Genomic DNA, 20,532 nt, shown 5'->3' on the forward strand with positions numbered 1-20,532 from the left:
CACATCTCTCAGAAGATGTGCCTTGCACTGCTTTTTTTTTCAATTTTAATATTTATTGTTTAGTTTTCGGCAGACACAACATCTTTGTATGTGTTGCTGAGGATCGAACCCGGTTCTCACGCATGCCAGGCGAGCACGCTGCCACTTGAGCCACATCGCCAGCCCCCTTGCATTGCTTTTTAATAGTATTTTAATTCACTTAGTAGCTGTTTCATGTACATTAGTTGGTTGTAACTTTCTTTTGACTACATCTTGCATTTTTGCTTAGTGCTTCTGATTTTTATATTTTTAGGGTTTATTTATTCATTTTGCACTTATTTTCATGTTATAGTTGTGAATTCCTTTTAAACTATTTTTTTTAGAGTGGTTTTAGAATCACAGCAAAATTAAATAGAAAGTAGAGTCTTCCTCTATACTCCATGCCCACATGTACCACCCAACCTCCCTCCCACTATGAAAATACTGCACTAGGCCGGTACATTTCTTATCAGTGAACCTAGGTTGACATATCACTTTAAACTAAAGTCTATTAGTTTAAGTTAAGGTCCTTTTGTGATGTACCTTCTGTGGGTTTTGATAAATGTAAATGATATACATTCACCATTTAAGTATCACAGAGTAGTTTTAATTGCATGAGCCACCTTTTCATCTTTCCCCTCTCTCCTTAACTCTTGGCAAACAGTGATCCTTTTATTATAATTTTGCCTTTTTTAAAATGTCATCTATTTAGAATCTTATTATGTAGCCTTTGCAGATTGACTTCTATCATTTAGTAATGCACATTTAAGTTTCCTTTTTCTTAGTGCTAAATAATATCCCATTGTCTAGTAGTGATCAAAATTTGTTTATTCATTCACCTGCTGAGGGACATTTGTTTGCTTCTGAGTTTTAGTTTCTGAACAATGCTACTGTTTTTGTGTAGATATTAGTTTTCTGCTCTTTTAGGTGAATACCAAGGAGAGCAGTTGCTGGATTATCTGGTAAGAATAAAGTTTAGTTTTATAAGGAATGGTCAAATTGTCTTCCAAAGTGGCTGTACCATTTTGCATTCCTACCAGCAATGAATGAGTGTTCCTGTTTCTACACACCTTACCAGCATTTACTATTGTCAGTGTTTTGAATTCTGGCCATTCTAACAGATGCATGGGAGTATTTCCTTTTCATTTGCATTTCCCTCTGATGTAATTTGGAGCATCTTTTTTTATGCTCAATTGTTTATTTATATTTATTCACTTAATCAAGGCACATCTATTGAGTACTTGTATATATACACATAAATATCTAACATGTTTTTATAAAATAAATCATACTTTATTTTTCAAAATACTGGATCTGGAGAACAGGGGTGACAACTTAGAGGAGAAGTTTTTAACACAGTGTTTTCAGAGGTTCAGTCCATGGTCAACTGATTTCATTCCTTTGGGCCTAGATAAAGCATGGCCAATGGGTGCAACAGAGGAATGCTGTCAGCTCATGATAGCGAGTTAGCAAAGAGAGATTGAGGAGCAAAAGACAAGGCACACCCTCAGTGACCTGTCTACAGTTACCACATAGTAATTCATTCAAGTTATGAATCCATCAAATGGATTACTTCACTGATTAAGTTACAGTTCTCAGAATCTAATGGTTTCACCTCTGAACATTCCTGCATTGCTATGTGAGCATTTTGGGGGATATCTCTGATCCAAATCATAACAGACTTACTAGTAGTATTTCCAGGAGGATCTTTAAAAAAAATGTATCTTTTTCATATGTTATATCTAATATTATTATATTTACCTTTTGTACATTTATAATCTCATACACATACAATACTGGATATGAAGTGTTATTTGCGATGTAGGCAAAGCCAAATATGGTATACATTAGAACTTGGTTGAAAGGACTGTACTTGAATAGATGATTTCTCTTTGTAAATAAGCATTTACTAAGTTTAGTTTTTTTTCTTTTTTCTTTTGGCAATACTAGTGATTAAACTCAGGGGTATTCTACCAGTGAACAACATCCCCTTTTTAATTTTTTACTTTTGAGATGGGGTCTCACTAATTTGGCCTTGAACTTGTGATCCTCCTACCTCAGTATCCTGAGTTCACTGGGATTACAACCACATATTACTATGCCTGACTTTTACCGTATTTCTTTTACAAAAAGATAATATAAGCTTATATTAGAAAATTTGCAAAATATATGTGAGCAAAAAGAAAACAAAAATGACCTATAATCTCAAAACTGAAGCACCAATAAAAATTTTATTATCCTTCCAATTTATTTATTGAAGGTATGTAATATAGCCATATATGTTTATATAAGCATACTCCTTCTCTTTTGTCAAAATAGGCCATGTTGTATATTCTGTTTTGAATATTATTCATGATAAATTTTTATTTTGAAGGACAATTTGAAATTGTGAATTACAGAGTTTGGACCCAGAATGTTGCCTTCCAAGTGACAGCCCATTTCCTATCTGTCATTTAATTGGTCTTGATAGCTTCCACCATCTTAGAGTTCTTGTTTTCCAAGTTAAATTGTATGAAGGCAATGGTGGTACATGTCTTCTTGTGTCCTAGGTGGGTCTTTCCCTTGACAATACTATAGGGCACCTCCATCTCATGACACAGGGCAGGTAAAAAAATAACCACCTAGAAGAAAGCAACACAATATATTTTGAACACTCAGGTGATTTCAGTTATTACTCTTGTTATGAATGATATTTTAATAAATATCCTTATTTCTTATCTAGGAACACATAACATGATCCTTTTGCATAAATTTCTAGAAGTGAAGTTTCTTGATGTAGGGGCATGTAGAATGTTAAAAGGGAATAAAATTCTCTTCAGAATGTACCAATTTTATTCTTCCCTGCAATATAGACGGTCATTAATACTATGTGTTTTATAAAGGGCTTGGACTTAATATTTTTCTTAAAATATCTTTTAATATTTAATGTAAAATTCCATGTGCTCTTAATAACAATCAGATAATATGTATATATGTATGAAGAAAGAAGTCTCCTTTACAGTTCCCCCTGCAACTTAAGTTATCCCCTTTGAATGGTTATATAACCAGTATTAAAAATTCATTTTATCATTTGAAAATTTACCTGTACTCGTAATTATACAAAGTTTATGTCGCAATTTTCCTGTGTAAGGATTTTTGTATTCAGTTTTTTTAATAGTTTAGTTTTATTTTAATGTGAGCAATTTCTTTAGTATTTTTTTTCATTTTCTTATATTTCACTAATCTTTTCATCATCTGAATCATCAGCTGAATCTAATTTCAACTAATATACTTTTTTCCCCGAAATTCTCCCTTCCCTGCTCTGACTTTTTTAGAAGTATCTGCTTCTGGGGAGTGTTAATCTCTTCTATGTACTTAACTGTTATTTAATCATACTTATTATATAGAATGTCTTTCAAATTCTTCTGTTATCTGAAGTTCTTGGGGTTTTATTCTTGTCTGTTGTGTTTGGTGATGCTTGCTTATAGTGGATTATTTTCTTATGTTGGCAGTTTTGGGCTTTTAAGTTCTATCTTTCGGTGTGCTTGAGATATTGGGTAGGTGAGTAACTGTCTAAACCAGGTTTGCCTAAACTTTTGCCAGGTACCGGAGAAATCACTATTAATTTCTTATTAGTCCCATAATTAAATTTATCTGTGAAGTTTGTGCTAAGCTCAAGTGTGGTAAATTTTTCAGAGGGCGCTTTCTTTCACCCAGATTTCAGGTGAATTTGTCTCCTGTCTTCTGTGAATATGGCCATACAGCCATAGTGTTTCTTTATAATGTAACTTTTAAAGGACTCCAGTTTTAAACCCAGATCTCATTTTTAGAAAACCTCTCATGTTGTCTCTGGTAGGGCATAACTTTAGGTTACTGTGGTTGATATTTTTCTTCAACTCAGCCACAGCTGTTTTAATGCCACTCTGGTTTTTCAGTTCACTATTTCTGAGTTTGGGGGAATGTTGTCTCATTCTTTTCATTTTTTTTTTAAGTGCAACCATGTGTTATATTATCTTTTATCTAAAATTTATGTGTTTGTAACCGAAAAGTTTTTATAGTTTTCTGTCTTCCGTCTTGCTGGCATTGAGAAGCCAGTTGCTAATTTTCTATACTAGTTCTCTAAAAGTCGTTGTTTCACAGGTAGAAACATTCATACTGATCAAATAATAAAATATGTTTGACGTACCACTTTCTTGACATGAAATTATTTTTTGTTTGGGCTTAGTTGGTGAGACTTCTTTTTTTATTTAGTGGAAAGTGAAGACTTCACTAGTTTCCTATTTAATTTAGGAAGTTAGTCAATATCTAGAAAAGAGAAAATGTTGTAGTTGTGATAGTTACTTGTAATCACCCATATGTTTAAACCTACAAAATGACAAATTGAAAATTGGTAATGTACAAAGTTGATCTGGTTAGTAATATCTGGTTCAAACTTAATAACTGGATTTCAGTTAACTAAATAAGTCATATATATGTATATATATATATATTATTGAGATATATACTCAAATTTATTTTAGTACTTTCTTTAAAAATTTTATTACTTATTACTTTTGCTTCCCTCCCCCCCAACTTAGAAGTGTTTGTTCTGTGTAGAAGATATAGTCTTTATAGTCATTTCTTATATTGATTAAAGTAGGTGATTTGATGACAAAATATACATTTTTATGAGCCAAAATTTAAAGGCTGTGTTTTTCCAAAAACATGTATTTAGAGAAGGCATGATACCATCTGTTGTTCTTTGCAGGCTGACCAGTTGATGTTTGCTTTGCATTTTGTTCGGGGCATGCATCCTGAACTTTTTCAAGAAAATGTAAGTGGAATTGAAGGAAGAAAATTTTAGAGTTACATGAAAATTTTGTGATGGGTATATGTTTAGTTAGATTAGAAGCTACTTTAGGCCACAAATTATGTGTTAATTTATTAATCTTTTACTAAGTTAGAAATTTAGTGTAAAATGCTGTTTTTCAGTTCTGTTTCCCTATTGGTAAACCCAGCATTCCAGAGTGATAGCAAGGAAAGGAATCTTGCAACTTATCAAGCTGCCTAAATTTTTCTGAACCTAGGTTCATTTACTTAGTATACCAGAGGAAGCAGCCTTCTTATTTTCCTGGCCTATACAATAGAACCAATAAATAGAAAAAGTGAGAGAATATGGGCATTCAACTACATTCTGTGATTTTTCAAGAGTCAGCAGGTGCTGGGCATTGTGGTGCACGCCTGTAATTTCTGCGCTTGGGAGTCTGAAGCTGGAGTATGTTCAAAGCCAGCCTCAGGAACTTTGCAAGGCCCTAAGCAACTCAGTGAGAACCTGCATCTAAATAAAATATGAAAAAGGGCTAGGGATGTGGCTCGGTGGGTAAATGCCTATGGGTTCAATCCCTGGCACATACTTGCCGAAAATCATTAGCAGGTGAAGCAAGAGTGTGGTCAATTCTCAGAAGCTTCCTAGAGCCCATAGATTTATGTTAATATGATTATGTATAATTTATCATTTTTGTCTTTAGTCTTTATTTTTGTTTGCCATACAATGTCCTCTGAAACTTTAAAAGAATCTCCCTTGAGCTAGAGCTTAACTAATCCATCTCTGGTCTACCTATAATTTTTAAAAACATTTATTCACAAATAGTTTTTCTCATTAAGTGAGACTTTCATAGCCAGGTACCAGTGCCGTACACCTTTGATCTAGTAACCTTTAATTCTAACTGATCAGACTTCAGCTGTTTTCTGGAATAGTTTCATTCAAATTGTTTAACAAAGGCAGATCATTCATACTTCTGCCCGTGTTCTTTCTGTGTTTTCCTCTAACTCAATATGGTCTGGTTCATTTGTTTATTTAAAATGACTCTCTTTATTCCTATTGTTAACTTCTGTGTTTTTCTCTCCTCCTGCATATTTTTTTTTTACTATGATCATTATGTTTCATGTAATATAAGACCTTATATTCCCTGTTTTTTCCTACTAAAATATGAGCAAATCATCACTGAGAGAATGGAATATTTTTCTTATATATTGTAGAAGTAATCACCCCTATTTTAATGACAGGTGGTTACGTAATTGCAATAGGAAGAGTAGATGGCCAGGATGGGTAGAGACAGGAATTATGTTGCTTTGGTAAATTTTTCCAGATTGCTATCCAATATGTATTATATTTGCTAGACTGTGTGTGACAAATAGTATGATAGTGCTATTTATTATCTAACTTGGGGGAATCCTAGGGTGAAGACATAGATTTTCTTGGAGCACTATATTCCATAACACTTGATTAATCTTGATTCTGTGGCTAAAAAAAGTGGATTAATGACAGTGTTATTCCAATCTGTAGAAAAAGATAAGTCAATGGAAGTAATTTTCTGAACTTTACCAATCATAAAAATTTTAACTTTTTGGCATACTTTACCGCTAATCTAATAGTGAGAAATAGCATATTAAAGAACAAATTAACAGGTAGTAAGAAATGTTAATTGAATTACTAATTTAAGTTTTTAGACATTAAGACTAACCTATATGTTTTTGTTTTAACAAAGTGATGCCTAGTACCTTTTACTATTATTTTATATTGGAAAATGAACTCTAATGTTAATATATTAGAAGAACGGAGTAGATATGAAAGAAGTTTTGTCTTTCTGTGTTCTTAGCTGCATTGTAAGTCATTTTATAGGAAAATTAAGGTAATTTTGTTGACTTTTAAATTTTTTTTTTGTTTTCTTCATTTTTATTCAAAAGGAGTGGGATACTTTTACAGGTGTTGTTGTTGGAGATATGTTGCGGAAAGCTGTAAGTTAAAATAGAATTTATTCATTTACTCCTAGAGAAAATAGTTCTGGCTTTGGCTTCATAAACTATAATTAGCTTCAGAGGAATTTAAAATTATTGTTGAAATTATATTTTGATTAGAAGAGTGTGTTTTGGCCTCTGCTGCTACAATATGGACAATATATTTTTTGACTTTGAAGACATATTGTTTTGAGAATAATATTAAATACTAAGAAATTAATTTATTTTTCTCAGTATAGTACTTTATTCTAAGAAAAATTTTATACTCTTTAGGAAAATCAAACCTGGTATTATAACTAGAAAATTTTTCTTATATAAATGAAATTTAAAATTATTTCTGAAAATTTTTAATAACATTAATCAAATTCAGGTTTTTCTTTAGCTTTTCTGTTTGAATAAATAATAGATAATATTCTTCAAATTAGGACATTGAAAATGTTGTATAGAATGTAGATCATGATAGAAGTGCAAAATAAAATTTAAAATAATGTACTTTTAAATTAAATCATAGTTTCTTATGACATTTAAGTTTTTCTTAAGTTTTGTGGAAAACTAAGTACAATGAAAATAAATGCAGTAGTTGTCTAGGTAGTTCTCTGTGTACTTTTTGTTACATAGAATTTTGTCATGATGACTTGTAAAATATAAAAAATAGCATATAGAATGAGTATTTTTTCAATTTGTGTCATAAAAATAACTAGTCAATTGCTATTTTTAAACTCTGAATTTATTTTACCTAACATACCAAAGGAAATAATTGTTTCTGTTAAAGGATTCTCAGCAAAGAATACGTGATCAACTTCCATCTTGGATAGATCAGGAAAGAAGTTGGGCAGTAGCAACATTAAAGGTATTCCTTTTCTGCTTTGGGGGGTAGCTGATTTTTTTTTTTCTTGCATATTTTAGTTATTTCTGTTGAGATTTTTTAATGTTTTATTTATTATTCTCAGTGTTTATTTCTGTGAATAGAACAACAAGTCTCAGTTGAAACACATCAAAGAATTATTATGATTACTCCATTAATCAATATTTAATTTATTAAATCTGTCATTTATGAAATAACATGCCTTTAATGTTTAGATATTCTAAATATAGTATATCTTTCGCTTTCGTTTTTCAGTTTTATCTGTGTTTTAAATTATGTAAGTCAAAGTCATTTTTATGGAAATAAAAGACAAACATACTTCTCCCCAAATCAATCTGTGTCTTTCTGTCTATCAATCTATCTATGTTTCTTTTCTTCCATCTCTTCTCATGCTTTTCCTTCTTACTCTTACAATATTACAATACCCCATAGTAAAAACAGTTTGAATAGCTAGCAGTTGTTGATACTTATTATATACAAGGCATTATGCAGAATTTAAAAATAGATTATCTGATTAAATATGTCCAATTACATTATATGTAGCTACTGCTATTATCTTCATGTAACAGATGAAGAAACTAAGGCACAGAGAGATAGTCACTTGCTATGGTTACTTAGAAAGCAGAAGCAGAATTCAAAACTGGGCCTCCTGTTGCATAGTCTGGTTTCTTTTACAACTACTCTTTGTTTATTTTTCCATAAATAAAATAAATTACATGCTTTATTTATATAATTTATTATTTTATTCATTAATAATTTATTTATTGCTTACTACCAATCAGCATAGTGCCAGTGACCAAACTTTAGACAACCTTCTGACCCTTCTCCTAGGCTTATCAGTGTACTTCCTTGTGAAATCTAGTTTTAGCAGGAACTCTGCAAGGTTGGTTTAACCAGAATTTTCCTTATCATCCATGATATTTAGTTGGCTTTGTCATCTTCCGCTATCTCTCAGGTGATTCTGATCACCTTGACCTGTGTTCAGCAAGAATTTTGTTTAATTGGTTTAGCAAGAATCTTCCTTACCCCTGATGTTTTCTCTTGGCGATTTTCTATTTGTAGACTCCTACTGTGCTGTAAATTCCTGTAAGTTCATACTGTATTCAGAATTGAATTCTGTTCTATATTGATATCTCTTTTCCTCTATTGCTATATCCCTGAATAAAATCTGTTTTTATTGCTCCAACTGCTGTTCAGATCTGTTTTTTTCCTCAACATCAGTGGGATGACAAATGTATATTGTTATATTAAGAGACCCTACCATGAATAAACTTACACTGTAGAGATTACTTTCTGATGCGGTGGCATAGTATAAGAGGGATAGCCATGTGATTTGACCCAGTGTCTAACCTGTAGCTAGAGAGCCTTCTAGCTGTGCTGTACAGCCTATCTCAAATACATGATGATTATATAATGTGTAACACACCTAAATTAATGGTGAGGGGAACTTACTTACTGATATTAAAGTCAAAAGACTAATATCATGTGTGTTATCCTAACATGCTTACATCATTTATTGAAAATAATTAAATTGAAATATAATTTGTCAATATTGTTTAGTTTTAGTTAGGAAAAATGATGAAATTTGGGCATTATAATGGATTGTTTAGATGTGAATATACACATTTGTATAAAGAATTTTTACAAATTAGATTCAGTTTTATGTTACATGAAGTTTAACAGTACAGGTACAGATCTTCTAATTTATCATTATTTTCAGTGAAAATTCTCCATCTGAATAGCTTTTCATTTATCATCTTATAATTCACCCTTGAAATAAATTTAGGAAGGGGGAACACTGAAGTAGTGGTATGGATATGTTCAGGAAAACCTCTGAAGGATGATATTGTTTAAGACGAGTATTGAATGCTGAGTAGTAATTTATGAGGCATAAAGTAGGTTAGAACATTGAGTTGTTGATAGACTTTCATTTTATTTATTTATATGCTGTGCTGAGAATCACACATGCCAAGCAAGTATGCTACTGCTCAGCCCCAGCCCCAGCCCAGCCCCAAGGTTAGGACATTTAGAGACAAAAGAAGCAGTATGTTCACAAAGAGAGGCATAAATGAAAGAGGCTTAGAAAAATATACATTGTTAAGGATTTGCTGTTGTTTCTGAAAAAATAGAGGTAACTAGAAGCGAAATCTGCAAAGATAAATTTACACACACACACACACACACACTATTGTAGTGCAGGAAAAGAGACCTCAGTGTAGAAGTGAGTTTAGTTCTGAATATAGCATGGACTAGTGGAAGTTGATAGTCAGGGAACAGGGTTGTGGGGTCAGTAGAAGGAAGATTACCAAGAGAAAATATTGAAGGTGTGGTAGGGAGAATTCTGGCTAAATTGATTTAGCAGTATTCTTGCTGAAGGCTGATGAGGATGATCACACACCAAGGATATAGGATGAGGAATTTGATAAAAAACTGAGCATAGAGATATTTGCTAAACTGACTTAGCAAATTTCTTGCTAAAACTGGTTTCTGAAAGGAAGGACATGAAGCCTAAGGTTGAAGCCTAATCATAAAAAGGTCTACAGACCTGACCAAAGGGTTTTTTTTTTTTTTGTGTGTGTGTGTGTGTTTGTATGAGACAGAGAGAGAGAGAGGGAGGGAGGGAGGGAGGGAGGGAGAAGGAGGAGGAGGAGGAGGAGAGAGAGAGAGACACCTTGTTGATATTGATATGAAATTTGACATATTTTTGCAATTTAACATGGAATTCAATTGCAGCAATTCCTAAAATTTGTACTTGATTTTAGTGACAGCATTTCTTTTCTCCACAAGGTGGAGATAGCTAGGTATAAATATTTTTATGCAGAGAAGAGATTTCTTTTGTGAATATTGATTTAGTACTAGTTTGGAAATGTTTTATTTAATGCTGACATTAACACTGGATGAGTTTACCATACTGTTTCTGACCTAGAAATGATCAAGACATCTTGGATAAGCCAATACAAAGCAGAAAACCAGCAATAAATTATTTATTAATAGTTGGTTTTATTTGCACTTTAAATAATTTTTTTAAAAATATGTACATGTTCATCTATTTACGTGTAGCTCATTATATGTTGTTTTTATTTTTTAGATTGCTCTTCCCAGTCTATATCAGACTCTCTGTTTTGAAGATGTAGCTCTGTGGCGAACTTATTATCATAATTCAGTGTGTGAACAGGAGTTTCCATCTATTCTTGCAAAGAAAGTTTCCTTATTTCAGCAGGTAATATTTGATGTTATCAAAATACAAAAAAACCCCGAATGTTTCATCATTCAGAAATCATTTAAAAAACTTGGTTTTTAGAGTATTATCTAACCTTTAATGGCATGTGGGAGGAAGGATTTTTGTTTATTTTTACCAACTTATCTGGGAAGCTTACTAGCAAAATTTCTAAATTGGGTATCTCCCATTGTAGATTTTCTTATTCTTTTTGTCCATGATCCAAATGAGATCTTGTAATAGGAAAAATGATGTAAAAATTAACTAAGATACAAATTACTTTAAATTCATTTTCTAGTGTCCTATCAAAGAAAAAGACCCAATGATGAGGAAAGTATTTTTCTAATTTCACTTCAAAATATAATGATGATATCTACTGGTAGTTTCTGTTCAGTTTGTGGCTAGGCAAAGAATAGAGTGGAAGAGCTCTCTGGGAATTGATGTTACAGGAAATGACCCTTGCGTTTAACTTTTTTCTGAGGCTGTTGGCTATAAGATCTGTTTTCCTTTTGTTTTTGTATACACTGAATTTTTTTTCAAGCATGTTTAAAAATTTAAAAATCAAAAAACCCAAAAGGAATAAAACATCTAGGAATGAAATATACATCTAAGGATAATGTAGATATACATGATTTTAACATAAAAGTAGGGATTTGTAGATTTTAGGCAGGATTTCTGTTACCAGAAATGCTTTATCTGTATTCTCCTATTTTCAACTGCTATTCAGCTCTTAGATCATAGCTAACCCCATGTTTATTTTAGATCATAGGTTTGAGGAAGCAAATGAATTTCAGTAATATTCTGGATATTAATGTATATCTTAGCATATGTCTATTGTGACAGTTTGAAGCACAGTAAACACTATGGAACAATAAGTGTATGCATATTTTACTAAACATTTGTTGAATTAGTGAACATTAGCTATTGTTAAATTGAAGCTATTATGGGAATTTTACTATTTTTAAATATTCTGTACTTTTTTTTAAGGTTCTTGTAGTACAGGCTCTAAGACCTGACAGATTGCAAAGTGCCATGGCTCTATTTGCATGTAAAGCTCTGGGTAAGTGCAATACTTTTCAGACCAAGACCCATATTCTGAATCATTTGTTTTACTTTACATTTTGTTTTATGCTGACCTTAGTTTAGAAATGTTTTTAAAGTCTCTGTTTTTTATTCTTCTTATCTTATAATCTTTACCTGGTTTAAAAAATTCTTCTTTGTTTTGGATATAAGCATGTGTAATGTTGAATTAAACTTGATATTTAATTGATACCCTATATTTAGTAAAGGTGTTTGAGGTTTTGAAAATCACTTTCTTATGAAAATGCTTTGGGGTATTTCTCAAGTGTGAAGATTACAAAGAAGATAATCAAACGCTGGTACCAAATTTCTTCTGTGTAAGTACTATTTGTAGTCACACTTCAGTGGAAAATTTAGACAATTAAATTAAAACAAATGCACAGATACTATAATCTTAAGAAGTAAAGTCCTCAAAACATGTCTAAAATAAGAAAAATAAAAAAAATTTAAATTATAAATTTCACAGTATAGTTTTGTTAATCGTTTTAAGACTGAAGAATTAAGTTATCATCCATTTGGAAATAATTCTACTTTGTCAAGAAAAATTTGGAAAAACTGTGTTAATGAAAGAGAAAGAGGATTTTACTTGGAGACAGAGTCATTCTAGAATAATGGATGTTTACTATTACTAAATGAGGTCTTAGAATTATGTTGCAAATGAAAAACTTGTGATAGTTAAAATAGTTTTCTGGCAACTTTCCCCAGAAATCATTATTTCTATTAATTTATATATATATATATATATATATATATATATATATATATATATATATAATATATATATACACACACACACACACACACACATACACACACACACACACACACACACACATATTTCGCTGTATCTTGCACAGTGAATGAAGTTTACTGAATGCAGACTGTCAGTCGGAATGAGAAAATTAAAAGTTATGATAAAAATAAAAGAAAGACAAAGGGCTTGAAAACAGGTTAAAAGCAGGATATGGTGGTTTGGTCAGCAGGATACATCAGACCTCTAATTAAGAGCAAGACTCCACGTGCTTTATTTTTATTTATTTATTTTTAAAAAATTTTATTTTATTATATTTTATGTGGTGCTGAAGCTTGAACCAGTGCCTCATACATGCCAGACAAGCGCTCTACCACTGAGCCACAAACCCAGCATCACATGTAGTTTATTTTATAGGCAAAAAAACAACAAAAGGATTTATCATGAGAAAAACTTCTTCAAGGTAAACAAAAGTGAAGTTGAGTAGGAATAGGCTAATTGGAGCTTATCTACTTGCATGATATCTTACCTAGCTCTGGACAGCTGGTGCCTCAAAGCTTTTGAATATGCCCATATTTCTTCCACCCCAGGGCAGTAGGCATTTGAATTTAAAGCTGTACAACATCTAAATTTCATGGCAGGCCTGGAATATGCCCCATCAATAGCAATTACCTGTCAATGAGTGTATGTTTCAGACTTTTAGACCAAAAAAGTCCCAGAAGTGGTGTCTTACTGTCCAAGGCTACAGAGTTCAAAGCAATGATTTATTTGCTACTCTTGAAATATATATGCATAAGTTTATTAAATTTTATGTAGAACATTTCTTAATTATTATAATTTACATGTATTATACTCAAGTAAGATTCATATCATATGCATATTTTCTTTAAATTAGTATTTCTCATATAAATAAGACTTTCATGAAATTGAAAAAAAATAGGCCCTTTTGTGAAAAACCTTTGAGATATTGAATAATCATTGTCTTGTTAGTACATAAAGATACTATACTCTGTATTCTATCCATGCTTGTAAAGGAAACCAATCATATTGGATTGGGGCCCACTCTACTCAAATGTAGTTAATAAACTTTGTTGGTAATGTCTTTATATCTCAATAAGGTCATCTTCTATAGTACTGGGGTTAGAATTTATTAAAATGTCTTTTTGGGGGGACTCAACCCATAACATTGACCAACCCAGTTTTTCATGTGATCCCTGTCTTCTGCCTCACCAAAATTAAAATGCATATACACACAGATATTTTGTGTTTCCTTTCAAATTGGTCTACTGATTAGTTGGTGATGGGTATATTGAAGTAAGTCTGGAAATATTCTGTTTTCCTTTATGTTATGGAGAAGAAATGTCTGTGTTTATTTATCTTTGGTAAAATGCTTATCTAGCAGATAATTTTTACTTATGTGTGGCAGAATTTTTATCCACCAAACTTTTGATTTTGAGTGATATACCCATATCAAACTCACTTAAGTGAAGAAAGGGAATTTATTGGATTATGTAACCAGTATTCAGAAAGGATGAAATAGGAGGCTGGCCTCTGGGCCAGTTGACTTCATGGACTCAAATAAAATCAGTAGACTATTCTGTTTGAGACTTGTAGTTTAAGTGTAAGAAAAAAAAAATAAAACATTTTCTGTCTCAATTTCACCGTCAAAAATACTAGGTCTGATTTGTTCAGTTGGAAAACATGTCCACATTATAGTTGTTTGTTTGTTTGTTTTTGTGTACCAGGGATTGAACTCAGGGGCACTACACCACTGAGCCACATCCCCAGCCCTATTTTATGTTTTATTTAGAGACAGGGTCTCACTGAGTTGCTTAGCGCCTTGCTTTTGCTGGGGCAGGCTTTGAACTTATGATCCCCCTGCTGCAGCCTCCCAAGCTGGTATTACAGGTGTGCAGCACCTCACCTGGCTCCACACTACAGTTATACCACCAGAAATATGTGGAACTATAGTTTCTTCAAAAGAAACCATGGGTAGGAAAGGAGTTCCAGAAGTAGGAGAAAGAGGTGCTGGTACAAAACAATAGATGTACATTATAATCAGTTTATATCAAGCCTATTTTAACAAATTTTTATTTTAAACAGTTTGTTACATTCGAGTCATTAATTTGTAAAGTTCATTTTAAACTACTTTAAGAGTTAGAGATATGTAATTTTTGACTGGTAGAATGAAGTAGTTGAAAAAAGATACTGGTTAAGAATATTGTTGTACCAAAGGTCAACCCATTTATTCCATTCCTGCCATTATTCCTGTCTATTACATCATGAATCACCTTCTTTAATGGATCATTCGTTGGCATGCAAACATTTTAGTATCATCTCTCTTAAAATATTCCTCTTGTGATCCTGTATCTTCCCTAGTCACTAGGGAAACATCTTAAAAATGTGTCAGTAGTCAGAGACCACAGTAATCCATTACCTCAACTCTTATTCTATCTTCAACTTATTCTGTTGGGACTTCTAACCCACTAAATTCTACAAGAGTCCTCTTATTAAGGTGTGTGGTTTTTATGTTGGTATATCCAGTGGTGACTTCAGGGCTTTTGTTTAGCTTTCTCAAGTAAGTTCAATTTCTCTCTTCCCTAAATACTTTTTCTTCCCTTGATTACTGTGTTTCTTATTCTATTCCTCAATCCTTTTAGTATGTTCCTCTCACTTTCTTCACTGTGTGCCCTCTATGTGTCTTCTAAGTGTTGGTTTGCTTATTCTCTTATTGCATTTTTGCCCTAGGTTTCCATCTTTCATTATTTATACATTTTTTTTCTCAAGATGAAATAACTCATCCCCTGGCTTTTAATATCATCTCTGAAGTACTGACCCAGGAATTTCATGTCTAACCCTGGAATTCTAATCTTGTGTATCCAAATGCTTACTTTATGTTTTTATGTGAATGCCTAATAACTTCATAAATTTAGTGTGACCAGTACTCATCAGCATCCACTCATTTGCTCAAATTAAAACTCCAAATAATTCTTTATTTGCTTTTCCTTACTTCCTATACCCAATCTATTTGCAATGTTTTTGTTTCAACTCTACAACCATTTCTGTTCATTTACTTCACTTCATTACTGCCAACCTAAATAAGCTATCATCACCTCTCACCTTAGTTACTTCACAATATTTTAATTTGTTGTCTCTGTCTTCAGAATATATACAGACTCCACTAACTTCTTACACCTCCACTACAATCTACCAGATTGTTCTTATGAACAAATCACTGCCATTCAGGCTTTTGACCTTCCTTACTTCTCTGTGTTCTTAATAGTTCCTAGAGTATCTTTGGAAATATAAATTAGATGATATCACTCCTCTGCTCAAACTTTACTGATGGCATTTCTCTTACTTACTTTTCTTACAATATCTTAAGAGATCTTATCTCTTTTGTTCCTCTCTTTCCCTTCCAATCTCTTTTCCCTGTCACCTCATAACTTATTTCCTATTATTCTAGTACTCCAAGTGTGTTTCAGGAATATCAGGTCCTTTATTTATCATCTAAGGGAGCTTTAAACTCCAAAGTCATCATCCCTTCCCTCTCTGCCCAAACATTATTTTTTCAGTGATGATTTCTCTCAATAGTTTCTATAAAATAGTGTACTGACTTCCTGAATTCTATATAGCTTCCTTTACCCTTTTTATTTACCTCTGTAACTATATTATCATCTGGAATTTTATTATTTATTTGTTTATTAATTGCCTGTTTCCCAACTAGAACATATGCCCCTTAACAACACAAACTTTTTTTTATGGTTCTGTCCCCAGTGCCTTAGACAGCTTCTGAAGCATATAGGCCCCATAAATGTTTGTTAAATCAAGGACTACCTTCCTAATTGGTTCTTTCTACTTCAATTTTTGCTTCATTTTTAATTCCTTTTGTCCAGAAGGATATGTCATCCTTTTGAAACTAAAGCCAAATCTTCCTTGCACAAAATCATCGAAGTCTTCTCAAACACAATAATATCCAGACTCCTCATCCAAGATTATAAACCCCACACAGTCTGGGCCCTATCTGTTTCCCTGGCCTCATCTTATACCCCTCATGTTCACTATGCTTTAGTGGGCAAACTGCCTAGAACCTTTGTTCTATCAATTTGCTCTCTATATGTATCCTCTTTTACTTTTCTGGAAGTCTCCTCTGTATTATTTAGGTGTTCACTTAAAATATTACATTTTTAGATAAGTCTAATGGGCCATCTAATCAGTTCTAATACATCACCCTGTTTTAAATTCTCTACATAGCACTTATCACTATCTGGCATATTTTTGCTTATCTATATATTGTTCATCTGTTCCTATAACTGGAATGCAATTTTAAATAAAATGAGACGATTTTCAGAGAGGTTCTTAAGAGTTTATCTTTTTTTCCACCTGCTTAATCTTTAAAAATGTGGTCTTTGTGCCACATTGCACATGGCCTTTCTTACTGTTTTGTTATTTGACCTTCTACCCACTCTTTGGAATACTTCCATTAATGGTACTATTTCATTTCCAGGTCAAATGACATTTAAGGCTTAACAGCCTTAATTGAAAACCCCACGATATTCAATTATTCACATGCTTTGAAAGTTTAATACTCTCCTAAAAGCACACTATTTCATAGCAAAATTATATATGCTGTTGTATGGTTGACTGATTTTGTATTTGGGTAAGTAATTTTATTAATAAAGTTTTTATGTAAAATTGTAGTTTTTATTATATGCTTAATTTGTAAAAAATTCACATTGCTAGAGAATGATAAACCCTGATCTTTTAAATCAGAGTTTAGAGATTTAATTTCAAATATAATTTCTCAAGCATAATTCATATAGAAAGATTCTTAAGTTTCAATAATCTTTTTATAATGTATTAACTTTAAAAGAGTAACTTATAAAGATGTGATTATGAAAGTAGTTTTGCTTTGAAGATTTAAGTTAGAGAAATTCCCAAAACCTAAACCTACCGTATAATATAATCCTACAAAGAGTATGTATTGGCAAAATCTACCACATTTTACTGCTACTAATTTTTAAAAATAGTGTGATCAGATCCAGATATTCTAACTTCTATAATTCTGATTTAATTTTGGCTTTTTAAACACTATATGAGCAGGATATTATGTTCTATGGATTGAAGAATCAGAAGTATAAAGAAATATGCTCATGTAATTTGCTGCATAGCTGTAGGAAGCAGAAACCTTTAATGGTCTTCATCAAAAAGTTCTTTTTTGTCTATGTAGTTTTCCTAGTTTTATGATCCTCTTCCTCTCTTATCCATGCTATCATCTCATCTGATGCACCTTGCTTCCATTACTTAGTCTATTTTGTGACATCTGGTCTAAGAGGAAGAATGAATATAAAGATTTCACATTTTCATTTTTTATACTGCTGGCACAAAGTTAACTTAAAAACAACACCCATTTATTATTTTTCTTTATTTGCAACATTTACATTTCTTTAATCTGAGTTGGCCATTGGAACTCTTATTGGGAGACACTGGGAAGAACCCACTCCCAAACTCATTCAGGTTCATCCCAGTGGAGTTGTAGGACTGAGGTCCTCAATTCCTTTCTGCTGTTTGGTGCTTTTCTCCTTTTTTAAGAGAACATTTTTGTTCTTTGGCATATAGCCTCCTTTCTCCATCTTTAAAGCTAGCAATAACAAATTGATTCCTTCTTATGCTTCACATCTCTCTGACTTCCCCAACTTCCTTGTCTTATCTGCTTCTCTATTCTGTTGATCTCTCTGACTCCAGTTGAAGAAACCTCCCCACTTTTAAGAACTTCAAGTGCTTAGATTGGTCCACTTAGATAACACAGGATAGTCTTCTACGTCCATAGCCTGAGTACAGCCTCAGTGTTCTTTCACAGCAGTACCTAGTTTAATGTTCTTGATATATTTAGGATTCTGCCTACCATAACATGTTTTGACTTTTTTAATTTCCAAGATTGAATATTATTCTATTTTAAAAGAGTGTTTAAAGATTTTAATGGGTTCTTATATATTGGGTTAGCTAATGGTTGTTATTTTCCTTCTTTTTGTTGACATTCTGGTGTATTATTCCTTTTATTTATCTTTTCTCTCAAATATGAAAAGTAATTTTGTTTACCTGATGTTTATTGTCAGCCTTTTGCAAGAGAGGATGAGATGAATGAGGAAGAACCATCTGTAATAGATTGATTTTAATTTGGTACTGTCTTTTCTTTTTCTTTTTTTTTAAATTTATATATGACAGCAGAATGCATTACAATTCTTATTACATATATAGAGCACAATTTTTCATATCTCTGGTTGTTTACATAGTATATTCACACCAATTTGTGTCCTTATACCTGTACTTTGGATAATAATGATTATCATATTCCATCATCGTTAATAACCCCATGCCACCTCCCTTTTCCTCCAACCTCTCTGTCCTATCTAGAGTTCATCTATTCCTCCCACACCTCCCCCCACCTCACTATGAATCAGTCTACTTATATCAAGGAAAACATTCGGCATTTGGTTTTTTGGGATTGGCTAACTTCACTAAGCATTATCTTCTCCAGTGCCATCCATTTACTTGCAAATGCCATGATTTTATTCTCTTTTATTACTGAGTAATATTCCATTGTGTATATATGCCATATATTTTTTAATCCATTCATCTATTGAAGGGCATCTAGGTTGGATCCACAGTTTAACTATTGTGAATTGTGTTGCTGTAAACATTGATGTGTCTGCGTCCCTGTAGTATGCTGTTTTTAAGTACTTTGGGTATAGAATGAGGAGAGGGACAGCTGGGTCAAATGGTGATTCCATTCCCAATTTTCCAAGAAATCTCCATACTACTTTCCATATTGGCTGCACCAATTTGCAGTCCCACCAGCAGTGTGTGAATGTACCTTTTTCCCCACATCCTAGCCAACACTTATTGTTGTTTGTCTTCATAATAGTTGCCATTCTGACTGGAGTGAGATGGTATCTTTGAGTAGTTTTGATTTGCATTTCTCTAATTGCTAGTGATGATGAACATTTTTTCATGTATTTGTTTATTGATTGTACATCATCTTCTGAGAAGTGTCTCTTCAGGTTCTTGGCCCATTTATTGATTGGGTTATTTGGCTATTTTTGGTGCTTAGCTTTTTGAACTCTTTATATACCCTAGTGATTAGTGCTCTATCTGATGTGTGAGGGGTAAAGATTTGCTCCCAAGATGTAGGCTCTTTATTCACCTCGCAGAGTGTTTCTTTTGCTGAGAAGAAAATTTTTAGTTTGTGTCCATTCCATTTACTGATTCTTGATTTTAATTCTTGTGGCATAGGAGTTAGGAAGTTGGGGCCTAATCCCACATGATGGAGATTAGGGCTTACTTTTTCTTCTGTTAGACGCAGGGTCTGTTATTGTATTCCTAGGTTCTTGATCCATTTTGAGTTGAGTTTTGTGCATTGTGAGAGATAGGGGTTTAATTTCATTTTGTTGCATATGGATTTCCAGTTTTCCTAGCAGTATTTGTTGAAGATGCTATCTTTTCTCCAGTGCATGTTTTTGGCATCTTTGTCTAATATAAGATAATTATAATTTTGTGGGTTAGTGTCTATGTTCTCAATTCTGTACTGTTGGTCTACCAGTCTGCTTTGGTGCCAATATAATTTGGTACTGTCTTTACTCAGATACCTGAAAAGTGTAAGAGTGATGTTCTTTCATTTTTTAACTGCTAAGCATTTTTTTTTATTATCTCGATATTTTGTCTAAGTAAAATAAAATGTAATGAAAGTTTAAGTTATTCTTTTGTCATATTTTTAGCTCTTATTTTTTCCTTTGAAAGAAATACTATATTTATATGAAAGGACCAGGTTGAAAATATAAGATCTTA

The 20,532-nt window shown here is 32.4% G+C and overlaps 1 protein-coding gene across 4 annotated transcripts in view; it reads left to right on the forward strand.

Moving 5' to 3' along the window:
* Dync2h1 (dynein cytoplasmic 2 heavy chain 1) overlaps positions 1-20,532 on the forward strand; it is a 329,197-nt gene that overhangs the window by 164,529 nt on the left and 144,136 nt on the right. For all 4 annotated transcript variants that reach the window (XM_005329090.4, XM_078046934.1, XM_005329089.4 and 1 more), the window contains 5 exons: positions 4,745-4,810; positions 6,724-6,774; positions 7,547-7,624; positions 10,728-10,859; positions 11,844-11,916. In XM_005329090.4, coding sequence (XP_005329147.1) covers positions 4,745-4,810; positions 6,724-6,774; positions 7,547-7,624; positions 10,728-10,859; positions 11,844-11,916 — 400 coding nt within the window. The remainder of the gene's footprint in view (positions 1-4,744; positions 4,811-6,723; positions 6,775-7,546; positions 7,625-10,727; positions 10,860-11,843; positions 11,917-20,532) is intronic.

This window comes from Ictidomys tridecemlineatus, chromosome 4, assembly GCF_052094955.1.
Source record: "Ictidomys tridecemlineatus isolate mIctTri1 chromosome 4, mIctTri1.hap1, whole genome shotgun sequence".
NCBI classification, from domain to species: domain Eukaryota; kingdom Metazoa; phylum Chordata; class Mammalia; order Rodentia; family Sciuridae; genus Ictidomys; species Ictidomys tridecemlineatus.